This window comes from Molossus molossus, unplaced genomic scaffold (genome assembly GCF_014108415.1).
Source record: "Molossus molossus isolate mMolMol1 unplaced genomic scaffold, mMolMol1.p scaffold_m16_p_19, whole genome shotgun sequence".
Taxonomy (NCBI): domain Eukaryota; kingdom Metazoa; phylum Chordata; class Mammalia; order Chiroptera; family Molossidae; genus Molossus; species Molossus molossus.
The window spans coordinates 13071269-13089270 of NW_023425354.1; the positions used below are offsets into that span (position 1 = coordinate 13071269).

At 40.8% G+C, this 18002-nt stretch overlaps 1 protein-coding gene across 3 annotated transcripts in view; it reads right to left on the bottom strand.

Annotated features, from left to right (window-relative positions):
- Positions 1 to 259: 259 nt before the first annotated feature.
- The window catches only part of DDX42 (DEAD-box helicase 42), a 34001-nt gene continuing 16258 nt past the window's right edge, over positions 260 to 18002 (bottom strand). For 2 of the 3 annotated variants that reach the window (XM_036269720.1, XM_036269719.1), the window contains exons 7-18: positions 15090 to 15194; positions 13353 to 13472; positions 11596 to 11772; positions 10899 to 11027; positions 10181 to 10280; positions 9597 to 9644; positions 8972 to 9069; positions 6215 to 6491; positions 5513 to 5739; positions 3761 to 3871; positions 2470 to 2571; positions 260 to 1836 (exon numbers count right to left, since the gene is read on the bottom strand). In XM_036269720.1, the coding sequence (XP_036125613.1) occupies positions 1132 to 1836; positions 2470 to 2571; positions 3761 to 3871; positions 5513 to 5739; positions 6215 to 6491; positions 8972 to 9069; positions 9597 to 9644; positions 10181 to 10280; positions 10899 to 11027; positions 11596 to 11772; positions 13353 to 13472; positions 15090 to 15194 (2199 nt within the window). In that variant the 3' untranslated portion in view covers positions 260 to 1131. The remainder of the gene's footprint in view (positions 1837 to 2469; positions 2572 to 3760; positions 3872 to 5512; positions 5740 to 6214; positions 6492 to 8971; positions 9070 to 9596; positions 9645 to 10180; positions 10281 to 10898; positions 11028 to 11595; positions 11773 to 13352; positions 13473 to 15089; positions 15195 to 18002) is intronic. The other variant, XM_036269721.1, reaches the window with a different exon arrangement.

Genomic DNA, 18002 nt, shown 5'->3' on the forward strand with positions numbered 1-18002 from the left:
CGGGTGGCAGCCACTCGATGTGTCCCTTTCATGTCGATGTTTCTCTCTCTCTCTCTCTCTCTCTCCCCTGCTCTATCTGAACAAAATGTCCTCGGGTGAGGACAGAAAAAAAAAAAAAATCAATGGGAAAAATATTGTCAGGTAAGGATTAACCAAAACATGATTATAAATACTAAATGATAACTTATGTGCTGCACTATTCTAAATCATATTCAACATGTATTGGCTCCTGAAGTAGAAATGACAAACAATCCACAGGTCCCAGTAGTAAAACATTTACTAGAGCAAGCAGAAAGGAATGCACATCTTAAAGAAACCTTCACAAAGTCACAAAATTTGAAGTATGTATATTTCTTTTATAAACAAGATAGAACAAAAATCATCAAAATCATTTCAGCAAAAGGTTTTTCTACCATTGTGGAAAGTTAAAAAAAAATACAATGAAATAGGAGAAGACAGTTAAAAGCTGTTGGTTTTTTTTTTTTTAATTTAGCAACACTTCAGACCTGGAGCAATTCTGTTTTTAGGATCACCTTTCCCCCTTCAGTAGTAGTGGCTCTGGGTCAGGCAGCTGCTGCTTCCTTTCAGGGCTGGATGCAAACCTGGCTGGGGAACCTGAGCATTGACTCCTGCTTAGAATCAGACACCTCCCTTCCCTGCAAATGTCTGGAAACATGAAAGCGTCTCCCAAACATCCCTAATACCTCAAAGGACTGGGTTTGCAGAAGTCAACTCCTAAAAGGGACTGCCTGCCACACAGCTAAGGAAAAGAATTTTACTTGTACATGTTTATGACAGTAAAAAATACACACTACATACGATACAAACCTAGAGTGAGTTTTGTATCCTATAAAGCCCTTTCTTCCATGGTATCCTGACCTGACCCTTATGACAAACCCAGAGCCAAAAAGAAGCTTCCCAGCTCTCACTGCTTCTAAGGACCAAAGCAGCTTCCCAAGAAAATAATCTGAAAAACAATCCAGATGAAGGGGTAATGTCTCCAAGTGCCAGCTATCCACTAAGGGCAAGGGGTCCTTACACCTTGGGCCCCAACCCAGCCCTGAGACACCTAGTTACCAAAAATCTTTCTAAAAATAAAATTAAAGGATTTCACACTTCAGCACATACCATCTAACTGTCCCATCGACTTTTCTTGCGCTTGGGTGGCTCGGGGACCGCGAAACCATCAGCTGTTTTATCTGTCTTGCTGTCCACCTTGTCCATCTTGCTGCTATCCACCTTGGGGTCCATCTTGCTCTCACGGTTACAACCTTCTTTCCTGCTTTCACCATTCCGGCCATCATTTGCACCTCGGCTCTCCCCATGTCGGCCGCCACCTCCTCCATGCCTGTTCTCCCCATGACGATGGCTATCTGCATGACGGCTGCTGCTTTCTGGATAGCGGTATCCATCTCCATGGCGACCACTGTCTCCATGACGTGGACTATCACTATGCCGGTTGCCACTGCCACTGCCACTCTCTCCATGGCTATGGCGGCTGCCCCCTCGGTTCTCAGTATATCTCTCTCTCTTCCCATTGCTACCCCCAATCCCTTCTCGGCTGTTATTCCCTGAAGCTGTGTTGTTGACTCCCTGGGCTCCGGCAGTGGGGTAGGTCACTGGGGCACTGCTGAGGTTCCCAGTATTGCTAAAGCTTGGGATGCCCTTGGTGGCACTGGCAACGGAGCTGTCAGGACTGTTAAGGCCCTGCTGGGCTGAATTAGTTGGAACAGAATTCAAGCTCCCTGCACTTGTCCATCCACTTGCCCCAGCAGCAGAACTTCCAGCCTTCTGGTTGCTTAAGCTGGCGGCAACAAAGTGACTCTTGTACTGTGACTAAAAGAAAGAACAAAAATAGGAAAGACGGTGAGTTCAAGAAATTTGAATATATAAGCTTGGCAATGATAAAGTATACAGGAACTTGAGTGTTCACACGTAAGATAGTATTCATGCTATTTTGGCACTGTGACTTTAGCATCCTAATGGCTCCACAATACTGTGGTTTCTGTGCTCATCAGTTTGTAGATAGATAAAATGTGTAAATAAAGGCCAGCTAACTCGAGGGGTAAATGTAGAAAGATGGGTTCAGAGTTCACAAGATACAGAATCAAACTTGTCTTAGCTAAAAAATGGTGATTACTATCAACCAGACTGCACTAGCCTTGGAGGTAGGCAACACTGTAGGCTGGCGAGGCAGGGAGGGGACAGCAATCCTGCTGCAGCACGACAGTCCCAGGCTCGGTGTGCCTGAAGTAGATGGCCAGCAAGTAGGGTTTCTGTAGCCTCTACACCTGCATCTCTAAGTCAGATACAGTTAAGTTTATATTCAAAATGGAAAGCAGTGAGAAGGCCCTAAATCCAGCATCAAGCTTACAAGCCTATAAGCCCAGCTACATCTCCTACAGGCCCCCTTGTCACTGCCCAGGAGTTACTGCTGAAAACTCTTTTGGCTAAATGCTCATCTCAGACCTGGAAAGCTGCTTTCATTGCCGTCAGCCGATCTCCCATGGCTCCTGTGGAGGGCTTGTAGGCCTCATAGTTGCTCATCACATTGTTGTTATTTCCTCGGTCCTAAAAAAAACAAGCACACCCATGAGGATGGACACAAAATAGAAAAAGCCCCTACTACAGACTGGGCCTCAACACACTGAAAAATGGAGTGGAAATGGGACATATTTTTAGCAAGTTACTTATGTTTTGTGAAAAAAGGTACAGTAACAAAGAATCATTTAGAAATGCTATACCTTTCAACCCAGTATTTCTATTTCTAGGAATTAATCCTAATAATCATAAATGAGGTCAGACTGTGCCCAAAGCTGATTATGTGGCACTGTTGATACACACAAACATGAACATGTGTATGTAATTATGTAAAAATTATAGTAAAGATGAAAAGGCCACAAGGCAGTACAGCACATGTGTGACTGCTCAGGCTTTGAAGAGTCTGAACTTCAACTTCATCACTTACCAGTGTGTAACCTTGGGTGCCTCAGTTTTATTATCTGCACTTACTCTCACTGAGGGGTTGAGAAGACTGAGTTAATGTGCATGTCTGCTTGGAATGGCCCTGGCACATAGTAAGTACTCAATATTAGCTATTGCTCTCACCTGGGGCATCATTCACATCATCATCTTTACTGTAATGTGGGACAGACTATTTATCAAAGACAAGTTAACTATGATGCTCCAGAAATGTAGACTTGATTTAGGAATCAGAGTAACAGGAAACTAGCAGTTAAGACAGCCAGTCGAGGAGCTATTGTTACATGGTTTGGGAGAAAAGCATTCTCATCTCTCTCTGCTGAAAATTTCCCAAGGAGTGTAGGAATCATTCCTAAATTTAGTTACAAGATACAGCTAGAGTTTACACAGTGACCTTTCGGCAATGTTTTTCTAGCAGCAGGCTCTACCTAGGCCAGTGTTGGAAAAACAGGCTGCTGGGCCCCACCTCCCGAGATTCTGATTCACCAGGTCTCCGGCGAGGCACAAGTCTGCCTTAGCTGCTAGCCCAGGTACTACAATTTGAGAACCACCGATTTCCTGAGCACATCTAGTCAGCCAAGTACACATAGGTGGTTCTTCAATATAAAGTCACAACACTAAGAACTAGCATGAATATGGACCTAAGCCAGCAAATTAAACACAAGCTTCCTTCTAGACAGGGTTCTGAACTCACTGGGGTTTTCTCAGGTAGAGAATAGTCCTAACATCACTCAGGAGTTTAGACCAGCCGAAGGGTATTACTGTGGTATGGACTCACCGTGTTCTCAGAGCCTAGGCCAGGGCGCTCCCTGTAGCCTAGGCCTCCTCCACCAATGTTTAGCTTCTTGCCTTTCCCTCCTTTGAAGCGGGACTTCCGAAACCAGGCATTCTGCAGTGAACACAATTCAAGGTTAAGCCAGGGTAGGGAAAGGGGGCCAGAGGAAGAGGACAATATCAAGGAGGAAGCTAAGTGAAAGGAGAGAACTTTTTGCTTTATCTTAAGCCAATGTATTTATGGCAGTGGAGGAACTGTTCAAAAGAACCAGAGTCACTTCCTTTTAGACAGTTTAATCCATCAACTTGTCAGGAGGCTCAGATCCTTATCTAAGGCTTCCTTTATTGCTCCTTCCCCCAGTCCTCTAGGAAGGGAAGTGATTAGTTGCTCTGGCCCCTTTTAACTTCCTCAAGGAAAAGAAATTTATTTTCTAGTTTTCAAATAATCTATACATACCACTGGACATAAAACTTTGGAACTTTTGAGGTTTATTAAAATTGATTCTAGGTATAGAGGCCCAAGACTGATAGCCACATTATAAAAATAAGATTTTATTTACCCATAGAGCCTAAAAGTTTTCACTGAACTTGATCACTGCCAGAATACTAATCAGATTTATTCACATGCTCTTCAGAATGGGAACACTTTTGGGGAGGTTAGGACTTTATCTGATAATCACACATGCCAGTCAAAGTTCTTGAGGCAGGGCAGACTTGGGAAAGGTGATGAGAGAAACTGATCAGTCTGAGAGCACAGGAAGCCTGAGGCACAAAAAGAGATGTAGAAAAATGCCAAAGACAAAAAAACGTATCTTGTTTAAAATTTCAGTTTAGGATTGGCTCTCTATACCCAAGAAAGAGGAGGAAACATTCTTCTACTCTCTCGTGCAATACAGGTCCTTTATTCCCACCCAGGAACTGAAGCATGAGCAGTACCAGACCACAACTGCGTTACGGGTAACAGTGCTGTGAGCGGGCCTATGTTAACACCAAAGTCTCTGCTATGTATTGGGAACACACTTGTAATTTGGGGACTGCATGTATTAACATGACTCAATATTTAATTTGGTAGAATGCCTCACTCAGTTTTGGATTGGTAATCAGTGTGGTCCAAAATCTGAGCTCTAAGCCTATGAGGAATAGTTAGATACATCATTTTAAAAGACAGCACACATTTTTAGTCCCCCCAAAAGAAGACTGGGGGAACAGAGCCATCTTTGAGATCACACTTACTCACAAGTGTGCTACAGGGCAAGCAGGTAGAAATTTCAGAACAGATTTTAGCATAAAGAAAGGAAAAGCTTTTCAATATCAATGCTGCTGAAAGGAGAGGATGAGAAAACAGACCAAATTCTAAAGCCCTACAATACTGATGAGTACCTCTAAGCACTATTCTCCCACCCTTTTCTTGAGAGCTTGTTTGGAGGTTCTAGCAGGGGAGCGCAGCTACTCGTATACCCTTGACCGAAGACCGGTCCTCTCCTCTGGGGGGAAGGTCGTCCTCTTCGACCGAGCGCGCAGCTTCGGGAGGGACGAACATGGATCGGTTGAGGGAGGAGGGGGACACCCGCCTAGCCAGCCAGATCAGCCGAATCAACCCTGGCGATCAATGGGGTGACAGATGTCGCAGCCAGATCGCCCTCACATCCTCCCACCCTTTTCTTGACATGTTTGTAGGTTATCTGTTTTAGGCTTATCAAAAATTTTCACTTAGTTTTACAAACTAGAGTAATCTGAAGTGTGCCCAGCACCTTACCTGCATTGCCAGATCTAGAAGTTCCTTGGAAACATGTTGATTGGCTCCTTCCAAGTTCCGGACAAGGTCACCAGCAAAATTGCTGTCCTTGGGGGTCAGCAAGGTATAGGCCACGCCCTTCTCACCCGCTCGTCCTGTGCGGCCAATCCTATGAGTATGGGTATCAATGTCTCGAGCAACATCATAGTTAATGACAGTCTTAATTGAAGGAATGTCCAGACCACGGGCTAAAATAAAAAACAACCAAATTATTTTATTCTTCATCAGGAGTCAAAAGACCAAAGTAAGCCCCAATGCTAAACCTCTAAGAACCTAGACTTCATTATTTAGGCAAAGTGCATGGTTTGCTGAGTTGAGATACAGGCATGTAAGTTACTTTTCCAGAACAAATGCCACTATTGTAGATTCTATGATGCTGGGCCACCTATTTTAAGGTACATACATCTTCTGCCATCATTAACCTGCCATGGCCTCTCTCTTGCACCAGGAATATATAAAAAATAAAACCAGCAACAAATGTACCTTGAGGCTGATAACTTCTTTCTGGTTGTGACCAGTGTACTCTGAATTGCTGCTCCATGGCCAGCAATGACAGGAGGGTGCCCTCAATCAGCTTGACCAGATATTGTAGGTTTTATATAGCTAGACAGAGCACCCTTACAGCATAAGAACGTAAGATTATTGGGGAAATTCATACTCTACCTGCAACATCTGTGGCCACCAGGACAGGGATGTCTTTTTTCTTAAAGTCTGAAATGACCTTGTTTCTTTCACTCTGATCCATGTCCCCATGAAGCAGCCCAAGACTATGACCCTCCTGTTTAAGGTTATTGGCTAGCTCCTCAGCATTGGCTTTTTTAGTAACAAACAGGAGGACACTTCCTGAAGAGGTAAACTCAACTAGACGCCGGGTAAGCCAGTTCCATTTACTAGGCCCAGAATGGAGAATCTCCACAATCTGTGTCACATCTTCATTTGCCTAAAAAGAAGTGAAACAGAGGATTGTGACATTTGTGCCACAGGGCACCTGAACAAGGACCACACCTCACATTTTCTGCCTGCATGTAGCAAAACCCAGAACAATCCCTCTTCTCCTGGGCCTTTCTTAAGCAAGTTAAGTGTAACTCAAAACTTAGATTCCTTCTCAAATCACTGTGCTCTCTCTATCTCCTCTGATGTGTACATATACCAATGAATCTGTTAGCTGCAATACTTTTCTTTTAGAAAAAAATTTTTTCTTTATTGATTTGAGAGAGAGGGAGATGGAGAGCAAGAGAGAGAACTATCAATGAGCGAGAACATCGACTGACTGTATCCTGCATGCCCCCACTGGGAATTGGGCATGTGCCCTGACCAGGAATCAAACTGGCGACCTCTCGGTGCATGGGTCGACGCTCAACCACTGAACCACACAGGCTAGGCAGCCACAATACTTTTCTATGTGTGTATTCAAAGTTTTCTTAATGAATTAAGCTCCTTTTCCGTCCTTCCCACTGTTTTTAGTACAATTCACACACGCCACACAGAAAGCACTCAAAAATGAAAAATGGACACTATCAAAATGCTAACTGCACTGAACTTTAATAAACACGGCAAGCAACTTCTCAAGATAGCCTTAATTAAATTCAAATCACAATTCAGAGAAATTTTCCACATAGGGCTTCTGTACAGGTAAGGAAAAAACCCTTAACTCATTTTCACCAGGTCATTCAAGTCCTCCACTCCATGCTGTGCAGGGTTCCTCCAACAATCATTTTATTTTATTTTATTTTTTATTCCTCACCCGAGGATATTTTTTTATTCATCATCAGATAGAGTGGGAGGGAGGGAGGGAGAGAGGGAGAGAGAGAGAGTGAAACATCGATGTAATAGAGCCACATCGACTGGTTGCCTCCTGCATGACCCCAATCAGGGTCAGGGACAAATGCAACCAAGGTACGTGCCCTTGACGGGAATCAAACCCGCAACTCACTGGTCCGCGGGCCGATACTCGGACCGCTAAGCCAAACCAGCCAGAGCTACCACAATCATTTTAATTGTTGTTCCATTCTAACTAACTGGTAGTCTTCCAGGGAAAGCTTTCTTCTGTTTCCCCCCTCAAAAAAGTTACAACAAAAAAACTTATGAAAAAATTTTAAACGTTCAAAAAGAGTGAAATTAGCATAATCAACTCCCATGTATCTATCACGTAGTTTCAACAATTACCAACATTTACCAATCTTTTTAAATTTTTTTCTTTATTGTTTAGAGAGCAAGGAAGGGAGAGGGAGAAAGATGGGAACATTGCTGAGAGAGAAGATCGACTAGCCACCTCCTGCACGCCTCCCATTGGGGATTTGGCCCACAACCTGGGCATGTGCCCTGACCGGGAATCGAACTGGTGACCTCTTGGTGTATGGTTTGATGCTCAACCACTGAGCCATACCGGCTGAGTATTTACCATATCCCCACCTCTCGTGTTTTTTGGGTTAACCTTCACCTGAAGGTATCTTTCCATTGATTTGAATTTTATTTATTTATTTTTTGTGGTACGTGCCCCTAGCGGAAACTGAACCCGGGACTCTCTGGTCCACAGGTTGACGCTCAACCGCTGAGCCAAACTGGCCAGGGCTCCAGTGATTTTTAGATAGAGTGAAAGGGAGGGAGAGAGAGGTGGAGGGGTAGAGAGAGAGAAACATCAATGTGAGAGACACATCAACTGGTTGCCTCCCGCACAACCCTAACCAGGGTCAGGGATCGAACCCGCAACCCAGGTATGTGGCCCTTGACTGGGAATTGAACTTGTGACCCTTCGGTCCATGGGCTAACACTCTAACAGCTGAGTCAAACTGGCCAGGGCACCTCTCATGATTTTTAGAAAAAAATTGTATTGACTTTTAGGGTGGAGGAAGAAGGAGAGGGGGGTAAGGATGGGGAGACAAGGAAGGAAACATTGATTTGTTGTTCCACTTATTTATGCATTAATTGTGTGACTCTTGTAGTGCCCACCCCAAGGATCGAACCACAACTGTGGCATATCAAGACAAAGCTCTAGCCCTGGCTGGTTTGGCTCAGCTGTTAGAGCATTGGCCTGCAGTCCAGAGAGACCTGGGTTCGGTTCCCACTAAGGGCATGTACTTTGGTTGCAGTTTGTCCCCGGCCCTGGTTGGGTCGTGCGGGTGGCAGCCACTCGATGTGTCCCTTTCACATCGATGTTTCTCCCTCTCTTCCTCTCTTTCCCTCCCGCTCTATCTGAATAAAATTTAAAAAAAAAAAAAAAAAAAAAAAAGACAAAGCTCTAACCAACTATTACTAGGACAGGGTTTCCCTCCTCTTGTGGTATTTAAAGCAAGTTTGAAACATGTTGCCTCATCCATAAATACATAACATTTTTTCTCTCAGTAGTGAGAAATTAGTTCCATGTCTCCATAATCTGAGAAATAATCCACTGGGGTCCCATCCACTCCTGTTTAGGATTACCTCTCCAATATCTCCCTGCACCACTCGAATAGGGTCGATCAGGATGTCTCTGGCCAGTTTTTCAATCTTTTTCCGAAAAGTTGCACTGAATAAGAGAGCTAAAAGGTAAAGTAAATTCTGTTAAAAAAAAAAAAAACAGTATGACTTCTTTTTTGAATAACCATTAAGCCTCCTACTAACATTCAAAATATTGTTTTAAAAAATACTCCGTTTTTAAAAATAAACTTTAGTTTAAAAAAATTGATTCAGTAAGGAAAAGTGACTTGCTCTTATTCAATTTTCACATTTTCGGTTAAGACAGGGGTTGTCAGCATGTTCAGAAAAAGACTTTTTACTTCAAATCAGCAGATCTGCATTGTGCATTGCCTCTATCCACCAATAAAACTGCATAAATTGGTGCAAGTCACTTAATTCTCAGTTTTAGTATTTATCATCTAGAAAAATGAATGAGTTATATCTGATGACCTCCAAGGTCCTGTACAGCTCAGATAAACTGTTATGTCACCCTTTATAGTTCTCACCTGTACACACAGTGATCATATTTGCTGCCATGACTGAGTGCTTATAAAATAAATAGAAATTTATTGAGTACAAATGTGGCTTAATAAAACTGCTTCATACATACTCTGTCTGTCAGGACGGACATGACTGGCTATGGATCGCACCTGGTACTCTGGAAGAAGTAGAACAGTAAAATTAACATTATAACTCTGTAATACAATTCAGGAATGCCTGGAAAAGTCATTTTAGTAAAAATCTTCATATGAAAGATTATAAGAATTAGAAAACTTTGAAACTCCTAGACCTATTATTCAATATAAAACTCAGAAAACATTTGCCCTCCACCCAGTTGGGCTAGGGCCAGTGGTATTCCAATCAATATAGATAGTTTGGACTTTCACACAGCTAGGTTAAGTAAAGGAGGACAGGAAAGCTAAGGGCCTTGAATGACATGACATCCACCTACCTAAGAGACAATATTCCCCCTATATACAAAGGCTCTTTCAACTGTCCTCAACCTCACACCCAACAGACTTTTCCTGAGATCTCCTAAAAATAGTTATTAATGTTTTAGCTATAGCTCTACACTCTAACCCTACCCGGGAGTTTTTTTTAGCTTCTCTCATGCCGAAAAATTGCTAAGTCCAGATATGGAAAAAACTAGTATCATGAGGTTGGGAACAGGAGAAGCTGGTATTCAAAGCATACCAAATCCCATGTCAAACATTCGATCTGCTTCATCAAACACAAGGTAAGAGACTCTTTGAAGATTGGTAGCTTTCTTCTTTACATGATCAATCAGTCGGCCCTATGAGATCCGGAAAATCAATAGTAAGTATAATTAAAGGCATTTACAAGAACTTTCTAGAGCTGTGCTCCTGGCAAAAGTACTAATACTCCAGTCTTAGACTGTAACAGACCTTGGACTGACAGCCTCAAACTTTATGCAATACAAAGCCTAAAAAAAATAGAAAATTTGAAAACTCCATTAGATTCTTCCTTTACATTGTGATTTAAATTGTGGAGAAATGGCCAGAACAATTTTTGTGAGGCATTCCAAAATGACCTAATTTAAAGCCTTATACATGGGCTTAAAGTTTTAGACTACACTCCTCTAGGCAGTTTGACCATATTCTGAATATCTTTGTGATTCTAGATACTCTTAGTGCCCACAAACCCATTCTCTAGATCATAAGAAAAACTATTAGAAATAAAGAGGAATTTATAGCTATTAATATATAGATCAGAGAATCTTACTGGACTGCTATTTTAGTTGACTAATCAAAATTAAACCAAAGCCACAGGCTGTCACTCATCAGTATTCTCAATCCTGCTCTACCATTTTAGGGGGAATTCCCTCCAATAACTAACCATTTATCCATACCAAGAGAGGCTGAGAAGCCATTTAAACCCAAGACATACTTACTGGGGTACACACAACAATCTCTGCCCCTTCCTGAAGGGCCTTGGCCTGCTCCCACATGCTCCCTCCGCCATACACAGCCACTGATCGAAGATTATATGCTTTCCCAAACCGCTTACATTCTGCATGGATCTACAAAATTGTTGACATCAAATATTAACAAACTTTGACACTAACAAAAACCTGTCACAACAAAAAAAAGGGTATTCTAAAAAACATAGAATGCAAATTCATAGAAAATAAAAAGACAAAATACTTTAAAATCACAATTTTATTCATAAAGTAAATTATTATGTCTCAACAGGCTATATAAAATCTTATCATTCATTTTTCACTTCTCTTCCTGATCTTGTCATTGCCTTCCTACCAAGCAAAATAAATTAACCCAGGAGAAAAACACTGGGAGCTTACAATACAAACAATTCCCCTAGCATATTTTTTCTCTTAAAATGTTTTTCAAAGAAAAATGTGTATTTAGTTATATAGAAAATATATAACAATATTTTCCAAAAGTTTCCTGGTAGCACAATATGAATGTACTTAATCCAACTGAATGGTACATTTTCAAATGGTTAAAATGTGAAATTTTATTCACAATTTCACAATTAAAAAAGAAGTCTCCTGGTAATTCTACCCATCTGACTGGTTGGTCCCTCGCCAGTTCACATTTGCGAGGATGCATTCCACACAAAGCACATACCTGCTGGCAAAGCTCCCTTGTAGGACACACAATCACTGCAATTGGTCCATCACCTGGTTCCAGTTCTTTCTGGTCCATTATATGAATCAGCATGGGCCAGATAAAGGCTGCAGTCTTTCCACTGCCTGTTTTGGCAATACCAATCATATCTCTACCACTTAATGCTACAGGCACACCCTAGAGAAAAAATAAAGTATATCCACTTTCAACCTTCTATTTAAAAGATGTTCTGGCCCTGGCCGGTTTGGCTCAGCGGTTAGAGTGTCGGCCTGTGGCCTAGAGAGCCCCGGGTTCAGTTCCCACTAAGGGCACGTACCTCGGTTACAGTTTGTCCCCAGCCCTGGTTAGGTCGTGCGGGTAGCAACCACACTCGATGTGTCCCTTTCACGTTGATGTTTCTCTCTCCCCCGCCGCCCCCACTCTATCTGAACAAAAAATGGAAAAATGTCCTCGGGTGAGGATCAAAAAAAAAAAAAGATGTTCTGAAGGAATCCTGTGGAATGGGTAAATAACTATTAATGACATTCATTTCCATTGGAACAGAATTATCCTGGGCTATGCATATTGACTATGGAATAACAAAAAATACCTAGCATTCCCTTAAACTTCTTGATTTGTAAGAAATATTATCATTCTCTTCATGTGGATCAGCCATCATTTACAAAATATGAATGGCTCCATTTTGCTTAAAATATAGAAATAGAAAAATTGTAATTTATAAGTAGGTTACTAAAATTTTTAAAATCTTGTCCCCTAATAAGGTACAGACTACTCCATCAATATAAATAAAATTCTCATTTTCTATGTAGGAATGAATAAATCCCATATATCAGTGGTTCTCAACCTTCCTAATGCCGCGACCCTTTAATACAGATCCTCATGTATGTGGGCCTATCTGCATGTGGGCGGACCCGCCTAAAGACAGATAGAGCAGTTTCTCAGTTCCTAAGACCATTGGAAATATGTATTTTCTGATGGTCTTAGGCGACCCCTGTGAAAGGGTCGTTCAACCCCCAAAGGGGTCGCGACACAGGTTGAGAACTGCTGCCATATATAAATGTGAAACAGAAGCCATTACCTTCACTTATAAATGAGAATTTTCAGGTCATGGACAAAGGAATCCTAGTCACTGACATTGCTAAATTTGTCCACACAGAAATCTTTATTTTTTTAATTTAATTTAGTTTTATCCTCACCCAAGGACATGCTGAGAGGAAGGAGGCGGGGGAGAGAGAGAGAGAGAAAGAGAGGGAGAGACAGAGAAACATCGATATGAAAGAGAAACATCAATCGGTTGTCTCCTGCACGCGCCCTGACCAGGTATCAAATAGGCAACCTGGGTATGTGCCCTGACTGGAAATCGAACCGGCTACCTTTTGGTGTCATGGAATGAAACTCAGCTGAGCCACAACGGTCAAGGCTGCACCATCCAGTTTTACTGATTTGACTTGTTTGTAAAATAAACATAGTCACTATCATTCTACTTCACTTTTCTTTTTTTTAATCCTCATCTGAGGGCATTTTTGTATTTATCTTCAGAGAGAGCAGGATAGAGGAAGAGAGAGAGAGAGAAACATCGACATGAGAGAGACACATCGACTGGCTGCCACCCACACAACCCCAACCGGGGCTGGGGACAAACTGCAACCGAGGTACGTGCCCTTAGCGAGAACCGAACCCAGGCCTCTCAGATCCACAGGCCGATGCTCCAAACCGGTCAGGGCTACTTCACTTTTCTTTCATTATGTTTTACTTACCTGGCACTGTATTGGAGTAGGCTGTGTGTACTCAGATTTCCGAATCTGGTGCATAAGTTGTTCATCAAAACCAAAATGAGCAAAACTACTTCCTGGTCTAGGAGGTGCAGCACCAGAGACCTAGAAGTAAAAGACAACTCCCAGAAATGACTTGTACTTTAAAATCAACAGCACTGAAAGTTCAATAATATTTACCTGTATCTAGCATTTAGCTTGAGTATAATATAAAGTGAAAATATAAGTCTGTAGCCAAAAGCATACGCTGTGTGAAAAGGTAAGAAAATAACAAATCTAAAACCTCATGTAAAAAACTCCCAGGATAAATATTCCTGAGATAACTGTCATATGATGTAAAATGATTAAGTGCCCAGACATCTCTTTAATCAAAATTAATTTGCTGTAAGAAATAAATAAAATATTGTTCAATAAATTGAAAAATGTCATTAATGTTTCATTTTTTTTTACCATTCTGCATAACTATTAGCAGATGGGAAAAAATATATTTCCTCTTGAAATAAAAAGTACAAATGAGCTCTAAATAACTGGTTACAAAGATATTACCTACCATTTCCATTTTTAGTTATGTCTGAAGAGTTAATGTCCCACTCATTGATGGTCCAGCCACTGTCAAGCATTATTTGAACTGTATCCAGGTGAAGAATGAGGCTTATGCCCTCCATATTGATTCCAACAGTGGTAACTTTTCTTTAAGTTTTTTTTGTTTTTGTTTTTGGTACATGCCCCTGGCGGGAATGGAACCCGGGACCCTCTGGTCCGCAGGCTGACGCTCCAACTGCTGAGCCAAACTGGCCAGGGCTTTTTTTGGTAAGTTTTTTTATTTTTTATTTTTGAGTGGTAACTTTTCAATGCTTCCTCTGGTGATGCTACATCTAATCAGGATTTTGCTTAGAAGATATTTTTTAGTGGGGTGTGTGGGGGGGGGTTGAGAGAACTTTAAAAAACACACACACACACACACACACACACACACACACACACACACACACCCCCCCTCAGAAAACAGAAGTTCGAATATCATATAGCAACTGGTAAGGCACAGGCCAGAAAGTTGTCCACACTAGAGTAGATATCACCAAATATTCTGTGTTTGTTTCACTTAACTAACATCTAGCAGCATTCCAAACAAAGAGGCCAATGTGAAACCTAAACTTTCTGGGTAGACAATTTAAACTATTACTGTGAAATTAGAGCATGCATATTTTTAAGAGGTGTTAATTTCTTCTAATTAAAAAAGAAACCATGTTGTATGTAATTGGAGAAGTGTTATCTTAATTTTGAAATATTTTGCCTTTACATATTGTTTGTATCTACTAATCTTGTCTCCTTTTCCTGAAGATGGAGACTCCTACCCTTCTTCTCTAGCCTACCCAAAACAGTTCTCAACACACTGTACTCATTGGAGAAATACTTGCTCATTAATTTTAAGATCACAATGACTTACTGTTTCATACAACATACAGAGCTGGCTGAACATATTTAGCATTCATGTGTGTCACATGAAAGAAAAAAACAATCCTATGCTAAAATAGCTGGAAGATTAATACAATAAAAAACAAGACACATGAGCCCAAGGGTTATAATTATTACTCTACTAAAGACAGAGTTCAGAGACCATTAGAAAAGAAATTCAAGGTTATTTTAGTTTGGGTAAGAATACTATTAACCCTGAACTACTTAACATTAATATAAGAATATCTGGCTTAATGGCTGACTTACCCGAAGATTGAGCTTATGCCGGAGATCTATTAGCTGCTGTGGGGTGAGGTTGGTTATCTCTTCATGCTCATTGTAAAAATTTTTTTCAAATGGTGGATAGTCAATCTGCAGGTCCAATTATTCAAAGTTAGTCTAGAATTCAAGAGTCAATCCTGTGAGTTTGATTTTAATGCAAAATAACCTTTTACAAATATTACACAAGTAAAGCCATAACCAGCTAGAGAACAAAGGAATTCACTTATTTATGACACACATCCCCAAAGTATAGCAAGTACCATTCCCTAACTCCATTTTTTAATTCTCACCTGAGGACATTTTTCTATTTTTTGTTCAGACAGAGTGGGAGGGAGAGAGAGGAAGAGACAGAGAGGAACATCATCGTGAAAGGGACACATCGAGTGGCTGCCACCCACACAACCCAACTAGGGCCAGGGACAAACTGCAACTAAGGTATGCGCCCTTAGCGGGAACTGAACACAGGTCTCTCTGGACCACAGGCCGATGCTCTAACTGCTGAGCAAACTGGCCAGGGCCCTAATCCCATTTTTATTTTATTTTATTATTATTTTTTAATCCCACCTGAGGACACTTTCTGCATTCATAGTGCGAGAGGGAGAGAGGGAGGAAGAGAGAGAGACACATTGAGTGGTCACCACCCACACAACCCCAACTGGGGCCGGGGAAAAACTGCAACCGAGGTACATGCCCTTAGCGGGAACTGAACCCGGGTCTCTCCAGAACGTGAGCCATTGCTCCAACTGCTGAGCCAAACTGGCCAGTGCCCTAATCCCATTTTTAATATAAACATCAACCTGCTTTCTAAAGAGACTTAAAAAAAAATTTTTTTTTTCTTTTTATTGATTTTAAAGAGAGACGAAGGGACAGGGAGAGAGAGATGGAAACTTCGATGAGCGAGAACACTGACTGGCTACCTCCTGCATGCCCCCCATTGGGGATTTGGCCCACAACCTGGGGATGCATCCAGATAGGGAATCAAACCGGCGACCTCTTGATGCATACATGGGTCAATGCTCAACCACTGAGCCACACCTGCTGGGCTCTAAAGAGACTCCTAAGAACATACTTCAGATCTGAATAATCTTGACAATGACTAAGGAATCTACAACGCCAAAGGCCTCAGATTTTAAAGATATTCCACCCTACAACATTTAAATGTTTTGGAGAAAGCTGTTCACTTAGCTCTAAGCACCTAAAAACATTTCTAATATTTCCTTTGGGGAGACACTCTGTGTTTAGAGGAAGTTCTCTTTTCAAAAACATGGAACTATTGACGTAACTTTTTAAAAAGGAGTGACCAAGCCATTTCCAATTCCAAAGAGTAAAGAAATAATGTCTGCTACTTTTCATAGCTTACTGTACTAAGAATACAAAACAGAAGCAAACCACCATATATAAATTTGGCTAAATGATTTTCTTTTGACAACATGGTTTGTCAATAATAACCTTTTTTTAAAAGAATTTAAGCCTTTACTAGATGGTCAAAAATTTCATAATTCTGGACATAGCCTAAAATTAATTATCTTTCTATGGCATTATCAACAAAAGTTTTACAGTGTGCCTTTAGCATTAATAATAAGCAGGACCTTTTGTTACGCACCCCATAGGCTGCACATAACAGGATTTCCTTTAGTTCTCTTTATCAGGATGGAAGCTCAAGAGCAAGAATTTTTGTCTTTGTTCACAAATTTTACATATAAACATGTACATTTTTGTTTTAAAAAAAAACCACAAAAAAACAGAATGAGAAGGAAGCTACTTATAAGTAGAAGGGGTAGCCTTCCCTTATTTCTGGTCTCTCCTGGAAGACTGCCCATTACATTAAGACAAGTGTAAATACCCTAAAATGATGAAGTTTGAACACTTTGTCAAGTATCTCACAGATTTTTATTAGATGATTATTTATAGTACTTGTGTGTTTTTCCTTACTGGATTTATCATGGATACTTCTTCCTAGATCAGGTTCAAATATTTAGTTTCATTTGCCACATATCTGTGCAAAAGGAAACATTTAAAAAAATTGAACAGATTGAATTGGTTCTCAAACTTTTTAGTATCAGGTACCCTTTACACTAACAAAAACAAAACAACTTTTCATTTATGTGGGTCACATCTATTGATATTTGCTGTATTAAAATTAAAACAAAAAAAATTAAATTTATTAATTCATTTAAAAATAACAATGAACCCATTACATCTGAACATAAAAGCTTTTAAATAACTTTATCTGACAACACTGTTTTACATTTTTATAAATCTCTTTAACGTCTGACTAAAGAAAATGGTTCCTGCCCTGGCCAGTTTGGCTCAGCAGTTACAGCGTTGGCCTGCGGTCCAGAGAGACCTGGGTTTGGTTCCTGCTAAGGGTGTGTACCTCGGATGCAGTTTGTCCCAGGCCCTGGTTGGTTGTGCAGGTGGCGATTACTCGATGTGTCCCTTTCACATGGATGTTTCTGTTTCCCTCCCTCCCTCCCTCCCTATCAGAACAAAAAAATGGAAAAATATCCTCGAGTGAGGATAAAAAAAAGAGAAAATGGTTCCTACTGCATGCAAATTGTTGTGTTATGTTGTTTTTAGCTCATGAAAACAATCTGGCCACACAGATATGTGGTTGGAAAAGGGAAGATAGTATTTATTAACAGCTTTTTCAGATTCTTGTGGATTTTTACTCTTCTTCAGTTCTATACTACAATTTGAGAAGAGGTCATTTCTTAAAGGTTATTCTCACTGTATAATCTAAAACCATATCATGAACTTTTCACATTCCATTACATTATAACCCATGAGTCTATCATGCACTTTGAATGAAGTCTTTATTCATGCATGATCTTATAACATCATGTACTGGCCATTTGAAAACAATGGTTTACTGAGGTAGTATGCAGATCATTCATA